Source organism: Sorex fumeus, unplaced genomic scaffold, assembly GCF_029834395.1.
Source record: "Sorex fumeus unplaced genomic scaffold, SorFum_2.1 ptg000072l, whole genome shotgun sequence".
Taxonomy (NCBI): Eukaryota; Metazoa; Chordata; class Mammalia; order Eulipotyphla; family Soricidae; genus Sorex; species Sorex fumeus.
The window spans coordinates 39,763,821-39,787,585 of NW_026606129.1; the positions used below are offsets into that span (position 1 = coordinate 39,763,821).

The 23,765-nt window shown below is 44.2% G+C and overlaps 2 protein-coding genes across 19 annotated transcripts in view; one reads left to right on the forward strand and one right to left on the reverse strand.

The window, feature by feature from the left end:
- Positions 1-3,263, forward strand: part of MLH1 (mutL homolog 1) — a 44,426-nt gene extending 41,163 nt beyond the window's left edge. The window contains exons 16-19 of the mRNA XM_056129118.1: positions 159-323; positions 949-1,041; positions 1,572-1,685; positions 2,842-3,263. Of these exons, the coding sequence (XP_055985093.1) occupies positions 159-323; positions 949-1,041; positions 1,572-1,685; positions 2,842-3,009 (540 nt within the window). The 3' untranslated portion in view covers positions 3,010-3,263. The remainder of the gene's footprint in view (positions 1-158; positions 324-948; positions 1,042-1,571; positions 1,686-2,841) is intronic.
- Positions 3,264-4,369: 1,106 nt separating this feature from the next.
- LRRFIP2 (LRR binding FLII interacting protein 2) overlaps positions 4,370-23,765 on the reverse strand; it is a 113,681-nt gene continuing 94,285 nt past the window's right edge. For 8 of the 18 annotated variants that reach the window (XM_056129101.1, XM_056129099.1, XM_056129098.1 and 5 more), the window contains 8 exons: positions 22,490-22,582; positions 17,563-17,664; positions 17,159-17,291; positions 15,385-15,434; positions 10,327-10,447; positions 6,712-6,791; positions 6,003-6,107; positions 4,370-5,636 (listed from right to left, as the gene is read on the reverse strand). In XM_056129101.1, coding sequence (XP_055985076.1) covers positions 5,526-5,636; positions 6,003-6,107; positions 6,712-6,791; positions 10,327-10,447; positions 15,385-15,434; positions 17,159-17,291; positions 17,563-17,664; positions 22,490-22,582 — 795 coding nt within the window. In that variant the 3' untranslated portion in view covers positions 4,370-5,525. The remainder of the gene's footprint in view (positions 5,637-6,002; positions 6,108-6,711; positions 6,792-10,326; positions 10,448-15,384; positions 15,435-17,158; positions 17,292-17,562; positions 17,665-22,489; positions 22,583-23,765) is intronic. The other 10 variants (XM_056129104.1, XM_056129102.1, XM_056129111.1 and 7 more) reach the window with 2 other exon arrangements.

Genomic DNA, 23,765 nt, shown 5'->3' on the forward strand with positions numbered 1-23,765 from the left:
CGGCTCCGTGGAAGAGGAGAGGGGGTGTGGGGAGATGACCAAGATGACCGCGCATGTCCTAGGGGAGATGCGGGACCTGCTGCAGCCTGTGTGTGCTGTGCAGCTGGCATTTGGGTTCCCTCTTTGGCTTGCTCCTTAATGCACCCACTCTTTCCTAGGAGCCCGCGCCCCTCTTCGACCTTGCCATGTTCGCCTTAGACAGTCCCGAGAGTGGCTGGACGGAGGAAGATGGCCCCAAAGAAGGTCTTGCCGAGTACATTGTTGAGTTTCTGAAGAAAAAGGCTGAGATGCTGGCGGACTATTTCTCCCTGGAGATTGATGAGGCAAGGAGGGGCCTTTTTGGGTGCCTTTGTTCTTTACACCCCATGGGGCATTTGGTTCTTAGGTCATAGCAAGCAGTGCTCAGGGGGTGTGCTTGGGGGACCCTGCAGTGCCACCAGCCCTTCGCACCATCTCCTCATCCCTTCTCTGGTGTATTTTATTCAGAGTTGTGGGTTGAAAGGCTGCCTTTCTCCCACTTTCTAAGCAGCAAGACGTATATGCCACCTCCCTCCCTCTTTGTCGCTTATTTCTGTTAGCCATCCTGTTTTCAGGCTAAGGGGGACACATGAATACCACAGTCTCTGTAGCCAGTCAGTCGTGCTTAGCTCCTTTCTCTCCCGTTTCTTCCTCTTCCTCCTCCTCCTCCTCCATCTCTGAATCGTCCCATCTTGATGTCCTTTGGTTGATCAGCCGTTCTAGAGGAAAGGTGGTTGGGTAGGCTGTGTGTCAGGATAGAAGTTCTTTACAGCTTAAGTCCCTGCCCCTGGGACTCAGCCCAGCCAAGCACCTGGTCACCCAGAGCGGCAGGGACCAGGGTTAGACCTGAAGCAAGCCCAGGGAGGTGGAGTTTGTTTGAACTGTAGCTACATGATCCCTTGTGGCCTGGTCCTCGCTTTTCTCAAGCAGAAGGGAAACCTGGTGGGATTACCGCTGCTGATCGACAACTACGTTCCTCCTCTCGAGGGTCTGCCTATCTTCATCCTGCGGCTCGCCACTGAGGTAGGTAACTGGCCAAGCCAGGGCTACGCACACGGGTTCTGAGTGTACTCGCAGGAGAGGGCACCTGGCCATGCCTTCACATGGAATGATGGTCATGGACACGGTCCTCCGGTTGTTCATCCATTTGCTCGAGCGGGCCCAGTAACATTGTGAGACTTGTTACTGTGTTTGGCATATCGAATACGTCACAGGTAGCTTGCCAGGCTTTACCGTGCAGGCGAGATACTCTCAGTAGCTTGCTGGGTTCTCTGAGAGGGGCGGAGGAATTGAACTGGGGTCGGCCATGTTGGCTGGGTGCAAGGCAAACACCCTACCCGCTGTGTTATCGCTCCAGCCCCAAATGATGGTGGAAATGTTAAAACCTTCTCATTCTGCACACTTCCCGGCAATAGTCAGCAGTTCAGACTAATAACTTCAGTGACTGAAAGTCACAGTTTTTCAACCTTAAATTGTCTGTGGCCTCCACTTAGAATTGAAATATCTGAAGCACCTATATATGTTAAAGTATTGGGGGTCTTTCTTTGGACCAGGTGAATTGGGATGAAGAAAAGGACTGTTTTGAAAGCCTCAGTAGAGAATGTGCTTTGTTTTACTCCATCCGGAAGCAGTATATGTCTGAGGAGTCAACTCTCTCAGGTCGGCAGGTATGTGATGAGGGACACTGGCATTCCAGGCATGGGACAGGCCCTCACATAACATCACATGCTGAACTTCATCGGTAGTCTGAGAATTTCACTAGAAAAGAGGTTTAAACATGGTGGTCAGCCTTTACTCATGAATTTTACTTCCTTCTGCTAGTTTACAAGGTTTCCCTGAAGTGATGTCATTAATAGATGTAAAAAACGTGTACCAAATGTAAAAACCGTTCACAGCACAAGTAAACGGAATTTGAGTTACATCATCCCAGAATAGGGATGTTGGCTTATTCTGGGCCAGTATCCCCAGTTGATGGCATTTGTGTAGAACACAAATTTTGCCAGGCAAACAGGCTGTACTGAGGTCAGTCTCCCAGACCTTAAGGAATGTCAGCCTGACACAGAAAGTGCCTGGGTGACCCGTGTTTCCACGTCACCTTGTCCAGTTAGATGATAGTGCTTTTCAGGTGCCAGCTATTGAGAGGGTTTGGAGAATATTATAAAAATCAAGTCTTCACTCTTTGATTCTCTGTAAGCATCTGTAGCCCATCTCAGTGATTGCTTAGTTGTCCTCAACGGGACGTACTATGTCCCTGTTCCGCAGGTGAGGCAGCTGAGGGAGAGGCATGCTTGGTGATCAGCAAATCCTGCGTGTCCCAGAGAGGCCTGGTTGCACAAACCTCTAGAAAGGCCCTTGTTCCAGCGAAGGCAACAAAGTAGCACAAACTTGGCTGAGAGTAATCAAGGTCCCAGGATGCCAGCTTGTGATTTTTCAACTTTACAAAATAAGATACCCATAATCTCTTCCGGTGTGGAGCACTGTATTTTCAACTCAGTGGGTTTATAAAGAAAATGGATAGGTTAAGAACTATTCATATCTTGAGTCAAAAAAATGTTAAGGAAAACAGATGAAAAGGACATTGGTATGGCTCAAGGCTCAGCTAAAGGAGAGAAACAGTGAGCAAAATAATCCTTATTCTTGTTATTTCCCTGTCTTACCGGTGGAGCTCTCTGGAATGCATCCCTGAAAGTAGACCTGCAGGATCGCTGAGAGGCTAGCGGAGGCCTGATGCTTCTCAAGTGTCAGAAGCCACAGCCAGCCAGGGTTTGCTCAGGCTGCAGCACACAGGAATGGAAGGGCTGATGACATTTTACTGTTTTTTAGAATGAAGTGCCTGGCTCCACAACAGACGCCTGGAAGTGGGCTGTGGAACATATCGTCTATAAAGCCTTCCGCTCACACCTTCTGCCTCCTAAACATTTCACAGAAGACGGGACCATCCTGCAGCTTGCTAACCTGCCTGACCTTTACAAAGTCTTTGAGCGCTGTTAGCCAAGGCCATGGCCTCCAGGCAGCTGTTTTCCCTGCACCCAGAGCGGCATGTGGAGAGCCATGGACTCCGGCTTCCTTGAACTAGGGGCACTCTTCCAGGCACGGGGATGGACGCTTGACTGTAAATAAATTGTCAGAATTTAATGTCAGTACATTTCAAATTTTCTGTTTTGTACAAATGTGATTTTGTGGGAGATTCCCAAAAGTAGTGTGTGAGTCCCCTAGGTTTAAAAATAAAGTACCTTTAAGACTTCACCGACCAACCATCGTCTAATGTGATTCTTTATTCTGGTAGATTTTTTTATGTAGATTTCCATATGATATTGGTTCAGGTACTTTATAAATAAAGAAGTTCTAAATATATAGGATTCCCTAATGACACCAACTGGAGATCACTGAATTGATGATTTATTAATGTCCCCACTAACTAGAACAAATAACTCTTGGGGTCGTGCAGGGGACCATGCAGTGCCAGGGATCAAACCTGAGCCTCCTGTATGAACATCAGTCCAGTGAGCGCTCTATGACCCAGTTAATACATTCTCAACGAAAACAACTTGAGAGAAGAAAACAGTTCCCTTGAGCGGTCTATAGCTGTTAACAGTTTTTAGTGTTAGCCCACTTTATTAGCGGCTACATATACTGCCAACCCAAGCAAAATACATGGGATGGGACCGGAGAGATATCACAGCTGGTAAGGTGCTTGCCTTGTACATAGCCAACCTGGATTCGATCCCTAACATCCCATATAGTCCCCAAGTTTGTCAGGAGTGATCCCTGAGCATAGAGCCAGGAGTAAGCCCTGAGCACAGTAGGCTTTGTGGCCCCAAAACAAAAACAAGTCCTAGACACTGTTTGAAGAACGATGTAAAAATAAATGTAACTGAAATACATGCGAGTAAGACACCTTGGTAATTCCTGTATGAACAGACGCACACAGCTGCAGGGGAGGAAGCGGGTTGGTTACAGTGTAAGGTCACTTACAGATGCTCAGTAATGTTATAAGATTCCTTGTGAAGAACAGAAAACTTTCGAAGCATTGAAGCCATTCTATTCAGAAGGTAGAAAAGACATTTAGCCTACTGTTACACCACTAAGAGGCGTAATACGTAAGACTTCCTAAAACGATAGTCCAGGGCCTCTTGGAAATAAGCTCCGTGAGCAACAGGCCCAGTGATGAAATGGAAGCAGGTGTGGGGTTCTGGGTAGACCTGCATGTCAGAATAGGTCTCCCCCTTCACACGCCAGCCCCCCCCCACACACACACAACTATCACTACTAAAGAAAAAAATCTTAATTCAGGAAATTGTGTTTTAAGAACAACGAGCTAAAGAATATTAGAGATTTAATTCACATTTGGAGTTAAACTTTATTATCTACTTTCAAGTCTAATCTTATTATGCGGGCCTTGATTCATTAAAACTTAACCCAGTATTTTTTCTATGTAAACATACTGAAAATACAATACTCATTTCCATAAAAACACAGGTTGTAGAAGCAAAACAGAACCACAGATCCTGTAAAGTGGACCCACTTGTGCTAAAAATTCATGGCCTGGGTTACTTTTAAAGAAGATACTGAAGTTCTTAAAAGAAAAAGTGCTAGATTCCAGCTTGTTTTTTCCCAAAGGAGAGGGGCAAGATCGAAGGGGCAAGGTTGCCGTGAGTTGTTGTGAAGGCTCCTTTAACAAAATATTTCAGCAGCCAGTTGTGGTCAGCAAAGTGTCCGTTTAATAGAATCTTCAGGCAGTCTTCACACCTGCTGCCCGCCCGCCCCAGCCCTCCCTGCCCCACGGGCTTGTCTGAGGTGTCAATCCACAAGTCAGCAATAGGTGAATACTTGACCAGGTTCAGCACGGTCGGTGCTGAAGACTGAGGCTCCTGCTCTTGAAGATGATGGGGCCATACTGTCGCCTGCCCCATGCAATAAAGCAAGTCTTATATACACTTCCCATTTCTTTTTTCTAATGTTTTCTTATATAAATTTAAATATCTTACAAAAAAAAGAGGTTTTTTCCCTCCAAACGTAGAAATTTGAGTGGAACAGATTCTCCTCCTGAGAAACTTTTTTTACTAAAATAGAAACACTCTCTAACGTGAAGGGTAAATGTCTTTTGACCACTGGACATCACTGAGGTCTGGATCCCATGGTGGAGAAGGCACTTGTGTTTTCGGAGGTCTCCTGCCCGCATCTCAGAACGCTCGACGCTGGAACCTGAGCCCACACCTCAGGATGCCAGGCATAGGCAGGTGGGGGCAAACTGGTGAATTAACTTGATTCTAAAATGATGGAAATTAAAAAAAAAAAAAGACCAGGGACCAGTTTTAAGTCTAAAATCATACAAACAAAATCCAAAGTATTCATTCATGAAGAATCAAACCTCTTTCATTCTCTCATAAATTATAAAATACAAAGGTGGCTATTTTTACTGACAAAACGCAAACAGTACTGAAAGGGTTTTGTGTCAATGGACAAAGTCAGTCCCTCAGGGCAGGACCCAGGCAGGTGGATGGTCCCTACTGCTGGGTTAGCAGCGCTGTCCTGTTGGCCTTCATCTTCTCCAGCCTCTTGGCCAGGTGGCTATTGGTCATCTCCATCTCCTCGATCTTGTCCAGTGCTGTTCGTAACTGGGGACAGGAAAAGCACCGTCACTCATGGTCACAAACAGACCCTGTGCTACTTGACAATTTCTGGGAAAAGTAGTCTCTGCTACCTGTGAAGGCCTCACACAGGGACCCACAGTCTGTGAAAGTGCGGGAAACAGACCTGATCTGAAACGAAACTGAAAATAACTCTTTTTTCTTATCACCTAACCGACCAAAGTCCAAGACTCAATGGTAGTCACTGTCCAGGCCTTCAACTGACACGGGAGAGGAAGGGTCAACCATGGTCATCTCCTTATTAAGACGGGACCCAGGAAGTGAATGAATTCCTTCCTCGACAAAGAGCTCATTCCCAAGGGTATATTCCAGACGCATCACTGAAATAAGTACCTCTCGTTGCAACTTCCTTTTCTCTGCTTTCAACTCATCTTCTATTTTCTCAGCATTCTCTGCAGCAGTTTTGTATCTCAGCGCCTGTCCCTCGAGCCGGCTAATCTGAATGGGAGAACACAGGCTCCGGTATTGGGCTCTGACCAGCCCCCCAGCCCCCCTCCTCCCCTTTTGCTTCTCCTGTAGCCAAGATGGAAATGCCATGTCATTACAGACTTCAAGTAATCTAACACTAAAACACGTCCCCTAGGGTGAGTCATAGGTCCTCTCAGAACCCAACTGCTATTTATAAATCCAGAGAGTCCCCAGGGGGGATTACATGGGGGAAGTCTGTGTAGGGCCAATTTCCCATGTTAAGTTTCGCCATGTCCTTATTGTTAAAGTGCCAGAGTAACACAGCAGGAAGAAACTCACTGAACTGAATAGAAAAGTTTTACACTTTTTAAAATGTACAATAAGGGACTTGTAACAAACTACAATTCTGAAGTCACCTGATCTATTTACAAAAGAACTATAGCTCAGTTATCCATGTTTTACATCAAAGAGAGCCAAGTTGCCTAGCCACAATTCTGGCATTCCCACCTTAAAATAGAGCTTTCATAGTCCCCCAAGGGCCAAGACAGTCCAAAGTAGCTACTCACTTGGATGCAGGAAGCAAATGAGCTTTAGGGGGAACTTAAACAACTTGGCACTATAGAGAATTACTTACACTTTGCTCCAATGTGGTGATATCCTGTTCTGCTTTTGAAAGCTTGAACTTGTACTCACTAATTTGTCTGTTGGCATCCCCTGGAACAGAAGGCATTAAAATAATGAATCCCGTCTCAAGGCGAAAGGTGGACCCCTGGCAGCAGAAGGGGGCCCACACAGGCAAAAGACAACGGCAGTAGTTCCAAACAGCCCAGATTCCGCTAGGAGTAGACCACAGAGACTCAAGAACTTATCTTGCAACAGCATCCCTTGATCAGAAATCTCAAGAAAGAAAATTCACACTTCCCATCCCGAAGGCTGGAGGGCCACAGTGCATGCTTGGTGTACATGAGGCCTTACACCTGATTCCTGGCACTATGCATCTCCCTAAGCACCATCAAGTGCAGCTCTATGGGCACCCCAGAGCACCACCTGGCTTCAACAGCACTGCACTGCCATGAGTGGCCCCTGGGGACATCCCATCCTCTAACCAGCTCATCACCGGGATCCATGCAGCTACAGAGCTTAAGGAGGTCTGCTGTGCGATCTTTATCTCAGCAGCTCAGGCGCCTCATGCCCACAGGGACGGGTCCCCTGGACTCGCTGGCCCAGCACAGAGGGTTTTCTAGGTGGGGTTTGCCATACCGCAGATAAGCTCTGCTTCCCACCTGGCTCAGTCTCCACCTCCCTTCAGGGCCAGTCTCAGTGTTACCCCAATAGCTGCTAACTTTTCCTCCTGAGCCACATTTCATTTGTGTGCTTTTGTGGTGTACAGCACACTTCCAGGCTATGTGTGTACGTGTAAGAGGATAAAATAAATGTTTTTTTTTTATTATACACCGTGATAGTGTTACAGGTAGAGCTATGAATCCACTTGGGTACCCCTGACCTAAGAAACAAATAATTTAAAATGAGAAGTTCAGAAATGACAAGGAAAAAAGCAGTTTCTATACTAACTTTTTTTTTTTTAATTTTAAGTCATACCTCGTGTTTCTCAGGGGCTACAGCTCCTGGCAGTGCCTGAAGAACCATTCTTCAGGGTGCCAGGGTCCAACTGTGGACCAGTTTAAACTGAACAAAACTCTCTCTAAAAATGCAGGGTGTGAACTTCAATACAAGTGGTTTTTCTAACCAGATAATTACTATTATCCTTAAAAACACTTTTCCATAAGCCATCTCTGGGAGTGAAGGAACTGCCTGGAACATAAACTTCAGAATCTTATATATTTATAATTCTTAACCCCAGCAATTTATTATCAAAGTATGCTACTTCCTTCTCGCTCGTGACACCACTTATTCCTTCCTGTTTTCAAGAGCACGGCCTGATCTCAGCCATTTCATACATATTTTGAAATTGCATTTCAAAACACCAAGCCAAATCTCTGGTAAGAGCCGAGCATCTTGAGGGATCTCTCCTGCCTCTGGTGCAGGGCAGCTGCCCACATTTGCTTTGCCAGCCAGGCCCCAGCCCATCAGCTCATCACACTCCATGGATGTCTGCCCCCAAAGGTGACTGCAAATGCAGGTGCTGTAAGGTAGCATGGGGAGCCACACCCCACTATCCACCCCACTATCTATCTGCTATCGAGTGCTGTCCCTTTCATGCTCAACACCGGTCCTTTTGAATATCCTCTTCCCTCTTTTAGGCCAGTGTCACTCAAATCTATCCCCTGCCCTCCGTGACTGCTGGCAGCCATGTATGAACTGGGCACACCGTCACCTATAGTCAGCCTGCTTCTTGTCATGCCCAGCTTCAATTATCCTGCTTGCCAAATCAGAATTCCTAGAACAAAAGAGTTACCAGAGAAGTTCTCAAGAGTCTGATTTCTATCCAATAAAGGAAATAATACTAACCTCAAAATTCAGTCTTTATTATTAATAAGAGTTACTCTAAGAGGTCCTTTCTATTTAGCCTAACTTAGATTATTAAGATAAAAATGCCATTTACAACCAACATTCCCTTTAATAGGGGTTGCTCCCAAGGGAGCAGTAGGGGTGTGCTGGGTCATGCCGTGCCAAAGGCTGAACACAAAGTCTCACACATCCCAGGCCTATGCTCCATCACTGGGACTGTTATCCCTGACCCCTAACTAGTATTTTAAAGTACGTTAGCAAGGTGGACGGATCATGTTGAGTGATCAGACGGAGAGAGACAGATTCAGGATGATCCCTCTCATTATTGGGATATAATGAACATTTGTAGGGGAATATCCAATGCCCAGATAGAAAGCAAGAGCAGGAGAACTGGTCTTCAGTAGGCACTGGGGCGGGCTGTGAGGTGGGGGAGAAGTTGGGAACAAGAACACCAGGGCAATGGTGGAGTGAAAAGTGCCTGGCATAGAGGCAGGCTGGGGGGCAGGAGGGAAACCGGTGACATTGTTGGAGGGAAGCAGATATTGGTAAAGGGATTAGTGATGGAATAGTGTATGCCTGAAACTTAATCATGAATAACTTTTTGACTCTGTAATTCACCGTGGCCCAATAAAAAATCAATTAAGTTATCAAAACAGACACTATTTGATTTGTTTGGGGGCCACAACCAGCAGGGCTCAGAGTTTATTCCTGGCTCTGCACTCAGGAATCACTCCTGGCAGTTCTGAGAGGCCTTGTGCAGTGCCATGGAGTAGGGTCAGCCCTATCCTCTGTATTCTCTCTCCCTAGCCCCCAAACCATTTGGAAAAATAATTCTGTTCAATACTATCAGATTATATATAACTGGCAGTAGGAATTTCCTTGTTGGGGTGGGGAGATGTCCCGAGTACTATGACTACAGTAGGCAGATGTGTAAATGTGATGGGACTGGGTCAGGGAGATAGCTCAGAGGGCTGGAGCCAGGATTGGTATTGGGGGGCGGGGGGGGCAGAGTTTGATTCCCAGTACCATATGCTCTCCCTGCACAGTGCTGGATGTGGCGCCCATCACCCACCTCTAGACCCAACAGCACTGCACTGCCCGTCCTGCCCACTGAACTGTCAGGCTCGCCAGCCAGGAGCGGCCCCTGGGCATTGCTTGGAAGGTCAAAGGGCTAGAGACATAGAAGCAGGTAGGGTCCTTGCCTTGTTGACCCAGATTCCATCCCTAGCACCACATATGGTCTCCCCAAGCCCCTTCAGGAGTCACCCCTGAGCACAGAGTCAGGAGTATGCCTGCGCACAGCCGGGAATGGTCCAAAATCAAACAACAAATACTGTGACATCAAAAGTAGAAAGGGAACAAAACAAATTATTTAGGTAAGCTGAGGAGACCCGCTTTGCGACCTGGAACTAAATGCCATCCACAAAGACTAGCAGGGGTTAAGAAATTATGGAGCAAGTTCTGAAATGACTGGAGTTTGTATGTTAATGCTATCTCTGTAACTGCCCTGTCAGGGGAATGGACCTTAGGAAGGGTGCTGCATTGGCGTTCAGAAGACAACACAGAGATGAAGAAAAAACTGTCAGGACCTCACTATTCACAGAGCACTCCTAGAAGTCATCTTTTGCCCAGAAAGAGAAGAACATTTCCCTAGCCTTCTGCCCCCTGAGGTGACAGCAAGTGGAGCTCCCCTCAGCCCCACTGCGGGCAGGACAGCTGCCCCTGCAGAGGACAGAAGCAGGAGGCCCCAGCAGGCAGCGTATAAGGCGCCTGCACCTACTCTGCATTTCGATGAACTGCAGGTCCGAGCCATTCTGCAGCCCCGCCAGGTCGCCCACCGCACCGTCGCTCCTGGCGCCCTTCTGTCGTTCTTCCTCTAGCTGCAGCTTCAGCTTTCTCACCTGATGGAGGAAAAGGCTCATCAGCAAAGTCCAGTCCCTCACAGGAAGTAGATGCCTGGCCCAAGAGCATATCCCAGAAACAAGCCGATTCTTAGCAGCCACCAATCCTTCATTCCGGAATGATTTTTTGTGAGTGCCAATTAAGGGGGACAAGCTATTCAGGATGACAGAGATGAACTATGAACAAGTGTCAAAGGGAGTGTAATCCAGGACCCGGCGGCCCAATAGAAACAGCCGTATTTTATTACTCGTGTAGATTTGTGGACAAGCACATCATTTGGATGTTATTTTTAATTCAAAATAGAAAATTCCATGAATAGTTATGGTTTTTTTGGGTTCGGGTTGGCTTTAAAATTAGGTTAAATATTCTAATTTAGAAAACTTTACAAAAATAACTAGAAATATATACTTTTGAATTTGGCTACAGTTATCCTTCTCTATTTTATCCAAAATAAAGAATATTCACTATGAATTATTCATAACAGCTCCAAAATGGAAACAATCCAAACACCCAGTGAAGGAGGATGAACAAACTGTAGTGTACACAATCGAGCTAGCTACTACTCACAGTGAGGGGGAAGAACTACTGACATAGGCAACAGCATGGGGGCCAGAGAGATAGTACAGTGGGCAGGGCTCTTGCTGCAAACCAGGGTTCAATCCCCAGCACCCCATGCCAGGAGTAATTCCTAAGCCCACAGGCAGGAGTAAGTCCTGACCATTGCCATGTATGGTCCCAAAATAACAAACAGATAAGAGCACAACACTGCATGAAAGGCAGCAAACCAAGAAGAGGACATACTGTCTAATTCCACTTACATCACGTTCCAGGAAATGTCAACCTTAACAACAGGCACATAAAGTGCATCTGTGGTTGTTTGGAGAGAGGGGGAGAAGTGAATAAAGCTTGACAGGGACACAAACTTCGAGGAATTATGGCTATTTCCTCCATGATGACTGCGACTACAATTTTCGGGTACAACTTCTTGTGATGCAAACCTCCCCCTGCACCTCTGGATGTGCAGGGAAGAGAGTCACTGCAGGTACAATAAGGCCAGTTGGGTCTTTAGGCTGGGTCTTAAAGCTGCTCTGACTGAGAATGCCATGAGAAGAGAAAGTGGCATCCGGAGGGGGAAATCAGGAAGCGAACAGAACCTACAAGCCACCGAATGCCACAGACCACCAGCAGACTCTTGAGGGGAGCATGGCATACATTTTCCTTCGAAGGCCTCAATGGAAAGACCCTGCTGACACTCTGGTCTTGAACTTCTAAACCAGAGCTGTGGGATGATCCACTGCTGCTGTCCTAAGCTCCCCCCCCTCACTATGGGCTCAGTGACAGCAGAGTCAAAAGGAGAATACAGGTCTGCACACTGCAGAGTCCCACGCAAGTTCCCCTCATTCCACATCAATCGCACCCTAGAAAAGCTGGGATTTCTTATGGAAGACAAAGAATCTGAAACTAGGTTGAATTCAAAGGCACTCTAAAACTAAAAGGAAAAAAAACAAGACCCCACTGGAGACAGAAGTTCCACATGTGCAAAGCAAGGAGGTTTGGGAAAGGCTGCACAATCTGTCCTGTAGCCTCAGAACACCAACTGAAATGAAAGACCAACAGCCAACTGTTGTGGAAGGTTCCAGCAAAACACAGGCCACAACAATCCTCGCAGAAAACTCGGACTAGACCCTGCATCTGCTCAAGAGTGCCATTCCGCTTTTTAGGGCCCTGCTCTTGCACTGAAGCCCCAACAGATACCCTTAACCGAGCCTCAAGCGGGAAACAAAGGCTTCAGAGGAAAACACAGGCAAAAAGCCCATCAACAGCTTCCAAGAGAAGTGGGAATATGCACTTCTGAAATGACTGCAGAAATAGTAACTTATTTTAAAAAAAAAGAGAAAGAAATTTTAGAAAGATGGGAAACAGGCAAATTAATAAGAAAACAAGGCCTTGGAGTTCTAATGACCCCACCATGCGTATCAGTTGCCTTTCCCCAGATGCCTTCAATGGGACCAGCAACCACAAAGTCCCACAACTTGGAACCATGCTACCCCCTTCCTTCTGAGGGCAGAGGGTGGATGCTCTAGGACCCAGGCAGACTTCCTCCTGCTTTCTCCATCTTTCAAGAGTGTGTCTGCAGCTGAGTTCCAGGTGCTTCCCTCAGTGGGTGCAGCTCCATCAACAGGGCCAGAGGGACAGGTTCAGCATTTACCATCACCCCATGAGGAAAGGGCAAGTTCCACACTTAAGCTCAATCCCTCCAATAGCAGAGGGCTGCCACTGCCCTCCACCTGGGTGGCCCAGAGCTAATCAAAGTATCCAGGTTTCCTGTCTATGTCCATCTTTCCTCTCCAACGCGCTTCTCTCCAAACAAGCACTACTCTGCCTCGGTCTCTGGCCTTTTCTTAATGGCCCAATCCTCTTGCATGATATGATATCCTCTTGATTACCATTCTGTCCTCAACAAATCCCCTCTGTGATCGGTCTTCTGAGCCCGTTCTCCCTGGAGAATCCTATCCCCTCTACAGCTCCCTGCCACCCAAGTACTGACTCTTCTCTTCTTTCCCTGGATCCCTATCGCTGGGCCTGAGAACAGAAGGAATGTCCTCCTGGCCATCCATGTGTCACAGTCCACAGTCCCTGTCGCTCTGTCTTCCATGTAATTGCTAATAATCTCCCTCTTCAATATATGTAGTAAGTCTCCTCCCCACCTCACCATTTCAGTTCCTAACTACAAAGTAGTCAAGACTATTTCGGTCTTAATTCTTGGCAAATTCAAAACACATCCAGGATTTCTCTTACAGCAAGCTATCTGGTTCTGAAGTCCTCCTCTCCAAGGAACTGCCCCAACCCTTCTTGCCCATTGTTCCTCAATACCCCTGTTACAGACTATAAGCTCACCAGGGACAACTGTGATTTCTGTGCAATTCTGCAATTTAGCACTGCTGTTTTTCTCACTGATGTTTCTGATCTTTCCACCTCATTCTCTCTGGATCACACTCTAAAAATCCTTCAACGCCATGACACCTCTAATTCATCCCATTTCCTACGTGTCTTGGTGCTTTCCTGAATGTCCCTCCTCTCAACCCTCCTGACCTCACTTAATCTCCAGGTCAGCACTATAATCACACTATGGACACATACCCTTTCCTCCTCTGCCTGACTGCACATGCTTAGTAAAATCCAACTCTCCTCACTCCAGGCCTGCTCCAGCCTAGCTAGAAGCAGCTGGAGAAACACAGGCAGCAAAAGCATCCACTGAAGCCTCCAACATCCCATGTGCAATGTACTTGTAATTTATGGTTATTGTCTGGTCTCCCCCAGCTAGAATGTAAAGGTCACCAGGACAGGGATTTCTTGTTAACTGAAATATCCCATGCATTTGTTAAATAGAGAGAATCTCCTGTTTGGAATACCTATTATACATGTGAATGAGTAAACAGAAGTTTGAAGGGAAAAAAAGGTAATATGAGACAGAAAGAAATCATCATTCAAGAAATCTTAAAATTGAAAAATACATGAACTCGAGTTTACAGGAACCTCTAGGGCCTATACCACACATGGAAACTCCAAACTACCTGACTGTGAAATTTCAGAACACTGAAGAGAATGAAAGAAGCATCCAGAAAAGGCAAAAAAAAAAAAAAAATCACTTACAAAAGATCGATAAATATCTTTAAATTCTCAAATGTTTCAGTGGAATCGAGAAGACAAGCACTTTAAAGGAAGGGTTTGCGGGAAGCAGGGGGTGGGGGAGTGCAGGGAGACAGGAGATGGTTGAGTGGCGGAGCACATGTCAGGCAAATGTGAGTTTCCAAGTTCCCTCCCCGAGTATAACCAGATGAGACCTGTGACCCCAGGACCACTGGCTTGAAAGAGCCAAACTGTCAAGGCTGCAGTTTGGGGTCAAGTGCACATCACTGGGAGCAGCTATAAAAACTTAAAAAAAAAAAAAAGAAAGAAAAGTAAGAAAGATGCTCACAACTTAGAATTCCATATGCGTTCATGGAAGCAGTAATTAAGAAATCACATACAGGCCCATTCATTGACTTCTGAAAAATTTACAGTCCATATACCCTTTTCTTAGAAAGTTACCAGAGGATGAGCTTAAAAAGAGGAAGTCCTAAGAAACTGCAAATGGGGAATCTAGCCTGAAGTACAGGCAGAGGAAATCCTCTAGGCACATGAGGGCTGTGGCAGCCATTAAGTCCCAAACAGGGATAGAAGATGCTCCCAGACCCCAAACTGTGGAGCTCATCAAATCACTGATGCATCTGGAAACACCTGAAGGAGATTTAAAATCTGGGTGGAGAATGTGCTGCTAGGTTAGTGATGATACTTAGAAAATTCCACAATCTTGGCTTCAGGGGAAACAAGGAGTCGTGCAGAAGATGAAAGGCCATCTCTAGCGCCTCGGCTCCAGTGCATGCAGTGTTTACAGAGGCCCGATAACATAAGCAGACTGGGGCTTCCCTTGGCTTTCTTGAGGATGTGGGGATAAGAAGTATCTATGTGGGACAGAAGATGAAAGAGACTTGAATCCTCATCAGTTTCCCTTGAGGGAAGTCACCAGAGAATCAGACGAAGCAGAGCTATGATGGGCCCAGGAGGAGTGTGTTAGAATCATAAGGAGAGAACACAGGCAAGATTTAGCCCTAGCCACAAAAACCATCTGGGAAAACAGGGATGGTGGGGCACACCATACAGCAGAAAAGCCTTGTCTTCGTAACAAGCTTGGCTTCTTTGTATTAGATTCCTTTAACCCCGTGTCCCGTAATTGTTAAAAGAGAATAAGCATCAATTTATCTTCTTAGTCTCCAAATGTCACTTGCATACTGAGTACTCCTTCCAGAAGAAATTTTACTTTACTAACATTTTAGCATGTGACTTCATAAGTTCCATTTCACACTACCTTCCAATGAGAAGAATGCCTTCTTACCTGTGATAGCAGCTCTTCCTTTTCTCCAGCAAGTTTTCGTAGCCTTACATCTAAAATAAGTAAGTTTTAGAAACCAAATTTGTAATGATGCAGTATATAAGCAATTAAAAAAAATTGATCAAAGTTATAAGCAGCAAACACTTTCTGGTAAGCAATTTACAGCTCTGAAAAAAATAAATAAAGGTTTTAAAGGTAGTAAGGAAAAGTACTTAACTGTTCAATATATTTCCATACAACAGATATTTATCAGGTCTCTAAATATAACATTTGCTCCCACGGGCAGTGATTTTCCATTTAAAAGCAAACTGAAGTACAGAGATCATTTCCTTGATACAAAAACCTGCATGCTTTCACCATCGGCCACATCGCTCAAATGGCAAGGGTGGTTCCACAGGCATTGCGAGCATTCAGCAGGAAGGAGAAACAAACCCAGGGGAGATGACAGGGCGAGTGGGGGGCTGGAAGGGCGACTACTGCCAGAGCAAACAGTACTACAGGTCCCCTGGCTCCAACCCCAGTTGGAGCTTGCAGAAAAGTGCATGCCCTGCAAATGTGAGGCTCTGAATTCAATTCATGGCAAAAAATTAACTAGGAATAAATTAAATACAAAGTCCTTCAGACTGAGGAGATTCCTGCAAATGAGTAAAAGCAGCAGCAGACACCAACCAGGGCCATAGCCTGGCTGAGAAAGTTCCTTCAGCACCTTCCAAATGGGCAGAAGGAAGACTGGACTTCTTACAGTCCATTCTCAGTCCACTGTCCAAGGCAACTGCGGCACTACCTACCCAAGCCATCATCCTCTGCTTTCTCAAAGTCACTGTCACTGTCACTGTCCTCTCATTGTTCATCAAGCGGGTACCAGTAATGTCTCCATTGTGAGACTTGTTGTTACTGTGTTTGGCATATCAAACATGTCACGGGTAGCTTGCCAGGCTTTGCCGTGTGGGCGGAATACTCTCAGAAGCTTGCTGGGCTCTCTGAGAGGGGCAGAGGAATCGAACCCGAGTCGGCCACGTGCAAGGCAAACAACCCTACCCGCTATGCTATCACTCTGACCCTTACTGGCCAACAAACCTGCAGTGCTCGACATTAGAGGGTACATTAACTTTTTAAGTTAACCATTCCCTCTACTTTGACAATACATCCTAATCCTATACAACCCACGTGTGTGTGTGTGTGTGTGTGAACACCGTGAGAAAAGAAAAACCCACTGTAATGGTGTAAGAAGCTGTATATCTCTGAGCCATTTTTTTTCCTCCAGAGTGAGAGTAGTAGTGGGGGCTGAGGATGGCCATCAGTGTGAATGGATATATATAGATTCTTAAAGAGTCAAATTTAAGAGGTTTGGACTTTTAAGAAGCCCTCGTTTTGAAAATTATACTTCTCTGGTAAGTATCTTCTTAGTTAATTGTTTTCTGCCTTAAGAAATGTAGTGGCAGAGAGCTATGGAATGCTGGGATAAGTAAAGGATCACAAAACCAGATGCTCCAGAAACCACAATGTACTTGGAGGTCCCTTCCCAGTCCGCCCATTCCCTGGCCTGGCCTTCTGGATTACCTCCTTGCAGGTGGTTTATAATTTGAGTGGAAAACCACTGCATACACACACCCATAGTGCTAGCCTCCAAGGCCCTTAAAGTTACACTTACTGCTTTCCAATCACCACTGCGGCTGTAGGATATCTAAAGTCAATGTGCCCAGACCCGTCCCTGTTGAGACGCAGGTGTCCAACAGGCCCACACGAATCTGGAGTTAACCCAGCAACAATGCCTTACCAAGAGGCCCTTCTCCGGCTGACTCCAAGACCTGAGCCGCTTCCTGAGACACCACAGTGATGGCTCCAACCACTGGTTCGTGACTGATGTCACCATTGGGCGTGCCATCAGGGATTATAACTAAGCCATGTTTCTGTAGGGAAGAAAAAATCCACTGTCACCAAAGATGGTCCACGTAGGAGCAGCGTGTTCCGTGAGGTGACTGAAACAACAAATGCCTGCGACACGTACAACCTATACAAAACAGATGTACATGGAACAGGGCTCTGTAGAAGCAATGACTTGACACCTACTGAATCTGGGCCAAAGAACAGACACTGTGGTGTGTGGGGGACTTGGAAAGATGAGAGGACAAAAGCAACAAAGGAGGCGGGAGAGACGAGCTCCAGGCCACTGCGACCTACCTCTCCTGTGCTCGCTGTCCCCTTCAGGTCAGCCAGCTCCTCTCGGAGCGAGTCTCGCTCCTCCCTAAGGCAGGCAATGTATTCCTTCTGCTTCTCTAGGGCCTGGTTTGAGGCGAGGCAGCAGGAGGAAGAATGGTACAGAGAAAGAGCAAGTGAAAGAGAGGCAGCAGAGAAGTACCTAACTCCCAACCAACGGCATGAAAGCAAGGAAGCACTGGCAACTGGGAAACCAGCAGTTAGATATGGGGGGGAGAAGCAAAGTTAGGTAGACAGACATCTCCAGAAGAGAGTTCTACTAGCAACTGGTCAATCGTGCATACATTTACAAACCATGCATATCCCATCAAGCAGAAAAACAAATCCCTTTTTTCTAGTTTATGGAGAAAACAGGAAAAGGAAGATGAAACCAATGGTAATATTAAAACAAGCTTTTCTGAACTGACCTTCTTAGTACATTTCCATTTGGGGAGCCCCCAAACCACATTACATATTTTGCTAAAAATGCTTATCCAAGAATACAGTTTTTGAGGGAGACATTATACACAAAGGTACTCAAGCCTTACTCCTAGCTCTGTGCTCAGAAACTGAACCAATGCGGGCTATGTGTAAGGCAAGCACCTTAAACTCTACTATCTCTCCAACCCAAGAATATACTATAAGTTTTTAAGTAAAAAAGGATGGTTTTTGAGAAAAACAGTGTAAATAAGGCATTTTAATTATTGGCTTATTCTCCAAAGTGGTGTAGCTTAACAGCCCTCAAATGCTGATTATTAAAAATAGCTTCCAAAAAAATCCTTAAGGTTCTGTTTTTTGTTAATACAATTAACGGTTATTGGTTTTGTGGTGTATTTTGTCTATATTTGTATAGAAAAAAAAACTGCAAACTAAATATGGCCCCTGGATGGAGGGTAGCAGAGATGTTTTGTAAGGAGGCTCTTGAGCTTGGCATAGCACTCACTTGTGCCTCAATTTCTCACGTGAAAGAGGATGGGGTCACTCAGCACTAAGTCAGGAAGTCCTGGGTGTAAAGCACTGCAGCGTACAGGCCAGGGCAGATGAGAAAACACCTGCCAGGCTGTCCACTCACATTCTCCTGGCCAGTGCCCCAGGCCACGGCTCTCACAGCACGAATGTAGGAACATACTCATGAACAACTCAAACCTACTCTATGCAATGGAACTATCTGGAGGGTGAGAGAGATAATACAGTAAGGAAGGCACTGTTCTGTTAAGCTGGGTTTGATCCCTGGCACTGTCTACGCTTCTCTGAACACTGCCAGGACTAACTTCTGAGCACAGAAGCAGGAGTAAGCCTCAAGCACTACCAGACTCCCAAACAAAAAACAGTAACAATAATAATAAAATAAAATTGCGCAGACTTCCTCTCGTACCCAAGATGCAGCCTCAGCAGGGATCTGAGAGGTGGGTTATTTACAAAAGCTTTTCCCTGCATCTTTGTTCATATGTTTAATATTTTCTGCCAACATTCCCATTAATACAAAAGTTAAACTATAGCATTTTCTCTTTACTGGGTTCAGAGATGGGACAACCACTCAATTCACTACCTGCAATTCACTACCTGCTGAATAAGTCGTTTTAGAAAAAAAATCAAAGCAATGCTCTTCTGCAGTTAAAGTGGGAATAAGTAAGGTTGAGAAGAACTTACATCTCTGTATCCCAACTATGTGGCATGCATTATTATATACTCTTCCCCCTTACAGGTTATTTTATTTCTCATATCACTTGTCCCTGGTATAACCTATACTTGTCTTATTTCTGTTTCACAGAAATAGAAATAAGTGTGGGCCTATTAACTAAAAGTGGTTACTTTAAGAAAAAAAAAGTCTCAAGTCACAGGAAATGCAAAAGCCAGAAAAATGAATCCAGGGTTTTTTCTTTTTAATTCCAAAGCTCTCGCATACTTTTTCTATATCATGACCTCCACAGGCTACAATTATGCTTCCTTCCTGTCATCCCACTTGCTGCTGGAAAAATATAGCTTACTCCTCACCCAAACTGTGGTATGGGTATCTAACTTCCTTTCACCAGTATATATTTACACATTATGTAATATGTCTCTCTCAAGTATGCCTGCAAATTAATCATGAGCTGCTAGCATCCATAGTACTTACTCTCAAATCTTCAACCTAATATTGACACATTACATTAATAACAATGTAACACAAGAACAATAAAGCACAAGCAATACTTTCTCATCTGTTGACAGTCACTTTAATCTCTGCTGGGTTAGAGGTTCTGGTTACTGATGTCTGCATGCAGTTATACCATGCATCACCACAAACCAGGTCAGTAACCGCTGCTGACAACGTGCTCTAAATAAACATAACCAATGAGGAGAAAAGATCTCTGAGGAAAAGACCAACCTGAAACCAGCAATTCTAGAAAATGCCAGTATTTGTCATCTGCTCTTCTTCCAAATTTTAAAGAACCAGATTTTATTTTTACTTTTAAGCTTTTTAATTTTACCTTCCCATAATTGTGGATGGGAAGACAAAATACACTTGTAAGTGCTTCCATTTTACCACAAATTTTAAAAGTACTAAAATGCCTTCTAACTGGATCTAATGTACTCATCACTCTGGGTCTAAAAATCCTTCTGTATAACCTGGCCATGTAACTACTAACTACCCTGTGTGCTTGCATTCAAAAATAGCTCCTACAGATTTTATTTTTAGGGTTAAAACAAACTTGTGGAGAGCTCAAAGAAAATTCTTTCCCTTTAATTTAACTCAAATTCTGGCAAGACATGAAAAACATTTTATATATAAAGATTGAACTTTTGTGAATTCTCTGGACACTGCATAGGGCTCACATATCTTATGCTGTGTCAGACAATATTCCAGTCATTCTAACACCTAGTTGACACCGGAGCCCTGGGAGCCTATAAGAGCAGCTGTCTGGAGATACAGCCACTGGACTCAGAAGAGAAGAATTAAGAAAAGCTGACTTTTGAGATGAGAAAAACGGTCATGTTCCTTCAGGAAGCACTAAATATGAATCTTTAAAAGAAAGGTGAAGATGATTCTTCAGGAGCAGGGGAGAGTATCTCCCAAGCAGTTTTCAGAAGCCCCCAGGGCATTCCCAGAATATTCAGCCCAGGCTGCCCAGCCCAGCCAGCCCCAGGGTTGCCAGTAATCAAACCCAGGAACTCTGTAAGCCAGGCAGACACTTCAGTCCTTTTAATGAGCTTTCCAACCCAAGAGAGCTGCTATAAAATACCAAACAAAAAGAGGCACAGGTGCAGGGACAGTTCACAGGGCTGGAACCCACAGCATGTGTGAGGGCTGGGGTTTGTCACCTGCCAACCCCACCTCAGATACGGCTCTGGTGGTTGCTGCGCCATAAGGCACAAGTGCCAAGGATTCACCCAGAGCACTGCTTGGGAGCCCTCAACTACCACCAAAGAAGGAACAGATCTGACAGACCACTTATTATTCACTTGGTAATGCCAAAAAAGTGTCAAAGTCAAGAGTTATGTAATTTTCATTTATTAGTTATCAATCCATCTTTTAGTTAAAATTTTAATTATTTTATTAAACAGAGAAATATGAACTTATTTTAGTGGATCCAAAATAATCAAATTTAAAATATTAATATATATTTAAAAAGTTGTGGTCTTGTGGATATGTGCTAAAGAAAATTATGTAAGGCCTTATGTAATTCTACATCCATACTAGATGATGACTAGAACTTGACTAAGCTTTATAAATTGCCTATTTATGACATACACTTTTTCATATTTCATTTTTAACCTGTCTGAACAAACATTTAAATAAAATTAATAATTCATAATCCCAATTCTTAAAACTCTTAATAAAACTCATTTATAGTTCAGAGGGTATTTCCAGCCTTGGTGGAAATAAAAAACTCAGTGATTTTTAAAATTTTTTAAAATATGAGAAACTCTGAACCATATTTTCACTTAAGATTTTGGATCTCCCAAACTTTTAAGAAGACTCTGTTGGCCCTGAGTCTATGACTGAGGACAGGGTTCTTAAGTGGTATGGATCAAACTGAACCAGAGGTGGGTCGGATGAAGTCTCATACCCACGCCTGTCCATCACTGATGCTCTGAGGGCTCTTGGCCAGCTTTCACCTACCCCACCTAACATCAGGCGGAAGTAAGACTTTCTCATGAGTCCTTAGAACAGGGCTTTCCATATGTTTCCCTGCCACAGACTCTCCCTGACAAAGCCAGGCTCGCAAGCCACAGCTCTAGGTCCCTATGGTATAGAACAGAGCACTCAGGCTGCTAGGGGGATGTCAGACAAAGGCCATAAGGCAGGAACTGACCGGACTTTTGTCACTCTTCATGGAGTATACTTGTAAATTACCTGTAGAGCTTAGCAATAAAAGCATGGGAGGCTTTTTCCTTATCTGGGCCCCTTACTTTGGGGAATTTGAGAGTTATAATTAGAGCTGACATCATAGTTTGGCAGCTCTGGCAAACCTTGCATTCCTATCCACTTCTGTAATTAAAATGATTTCAATCTCTTCCTATTTTATTCTCTATGGATTTATGGGATGCTAACATCTCTCTCCCAGCTCCACTCCCTCTTCTCTTGCTTCTTACTCAAGTTCTTGCAATGTTAAGGTATCAAATTACTCAGAGTTTGAATCAAATGCCTGTGTTGCTACTGGATAAGAATCTTAGGGGAGTAAACTTCTTTGTAAGTTCTTTCTTGTAAATCTCTGAGGTTCAGAGCTGACTGGAAAAAAGGGTTCTTTCCAAGCATAGTATCAGGTTTTCCCACGGGAATTTTTTTCTCTCTTCTGCTTAGTGGTATTTCACACTACGTAAATGCTCAAAAATAATCAAAAGGACAGATTTTTAAGACTCTAAGTTTAATACTATTGGTCTATTCCGCATCAATGAGCTTTGGACCAATGCCCAATTCATCTCATACCCTAATGATTTTATCTTTCCAAAGAAGTGTCTCCTGGAGATCAAACACCTCTTTTGTCATGTTGTCTACTTTTTGCTGCATGCGCTGATTTTCCTGGAGAAGAGGGGGAGACAAGTAATAAAAGAGCAAAAAGAAAAAAATGAGCATTCACAAGGGTTGAAAAATAGAACAAAAAGAAAACTGATAAAGTAGCTTAACACAAGGGTCAAGTCTGATGAACAAGAGTAGGCAACATGTCTGCCTCGAGGAAAGATGCCATCCAGAGTCTCAGCCCTTGGAAATGGCTCCCAACCAGAGCTACACAGCAAAAATCAGCTGGGGTGTCAGTGCAGACGTATCTCCATGTGTGTGCCTGCCCCTCTTTGACAAAGAAGGTCTTTTTCCCAAACATGGTAAACATTTTCTGGAAGAAACATTTCACTAGAAACATTTCTAGAGAATAAAATTCATATTTGCTTATCAATCAAATGGTCCCTATTATAAGGAAGAAGCAGTAGTTTAAAAAAAATTTAAGTAGGACTAAAATCATGTCAGCATAATCATTTTGAATCCATTAGAACCCATGACAGCAAGAACATCACAACCATAAACAGTGATATCAGTCTGTAGGAAAACTAGAACTTAACATTTAGCAAGTTCTAAACAATTTTTCCAGTTAGACTGTAATGATTACTTTGACATCTTCTGTACAGATTTCCTTTAATGCCTTATTGATAAAATGTCACCTACTTTTCTGATTATCAACTATCAACTACTTTATCATGTGATCATAAATTTTAAACATCAAAAAGCATTATTTTATTATTTTCAAAGTTCATTAGTTATTAAAATTAGATAGTAACATCTAACAAATATTAATTCTAAACATAAAAAAGGATAAGATTTTGAGTTTATATAATTCAGCATCATGGGCTTTTAAAGAAACTGCTACACAAATTACTGCAGCTTAGCATGATTTTCCTGAAATGCAATTATGGAAAAAATGGGAACATTTGGTCAACTTCAGCTATTGATTTTTAAAAGCAACACTGAAAAAAAATTCTTCTTCTGAAAACATTAAATGGGGAAAATATATATATTTTAATTAGGGAAAAAAGTGGCATATTCACACATGAAACACAGAAGAACAAAAAGAGGAATCCATATTATTCTTAAAACATCAGCAGGATATGAAAGCTTGGATAGTAACCTTCTTGCTGTATATAAATAAAACTAAGACCATTAGCGTTATATGCAATCTAATACATTTGAAAAGGTATCTGTATCTGCATTTAGA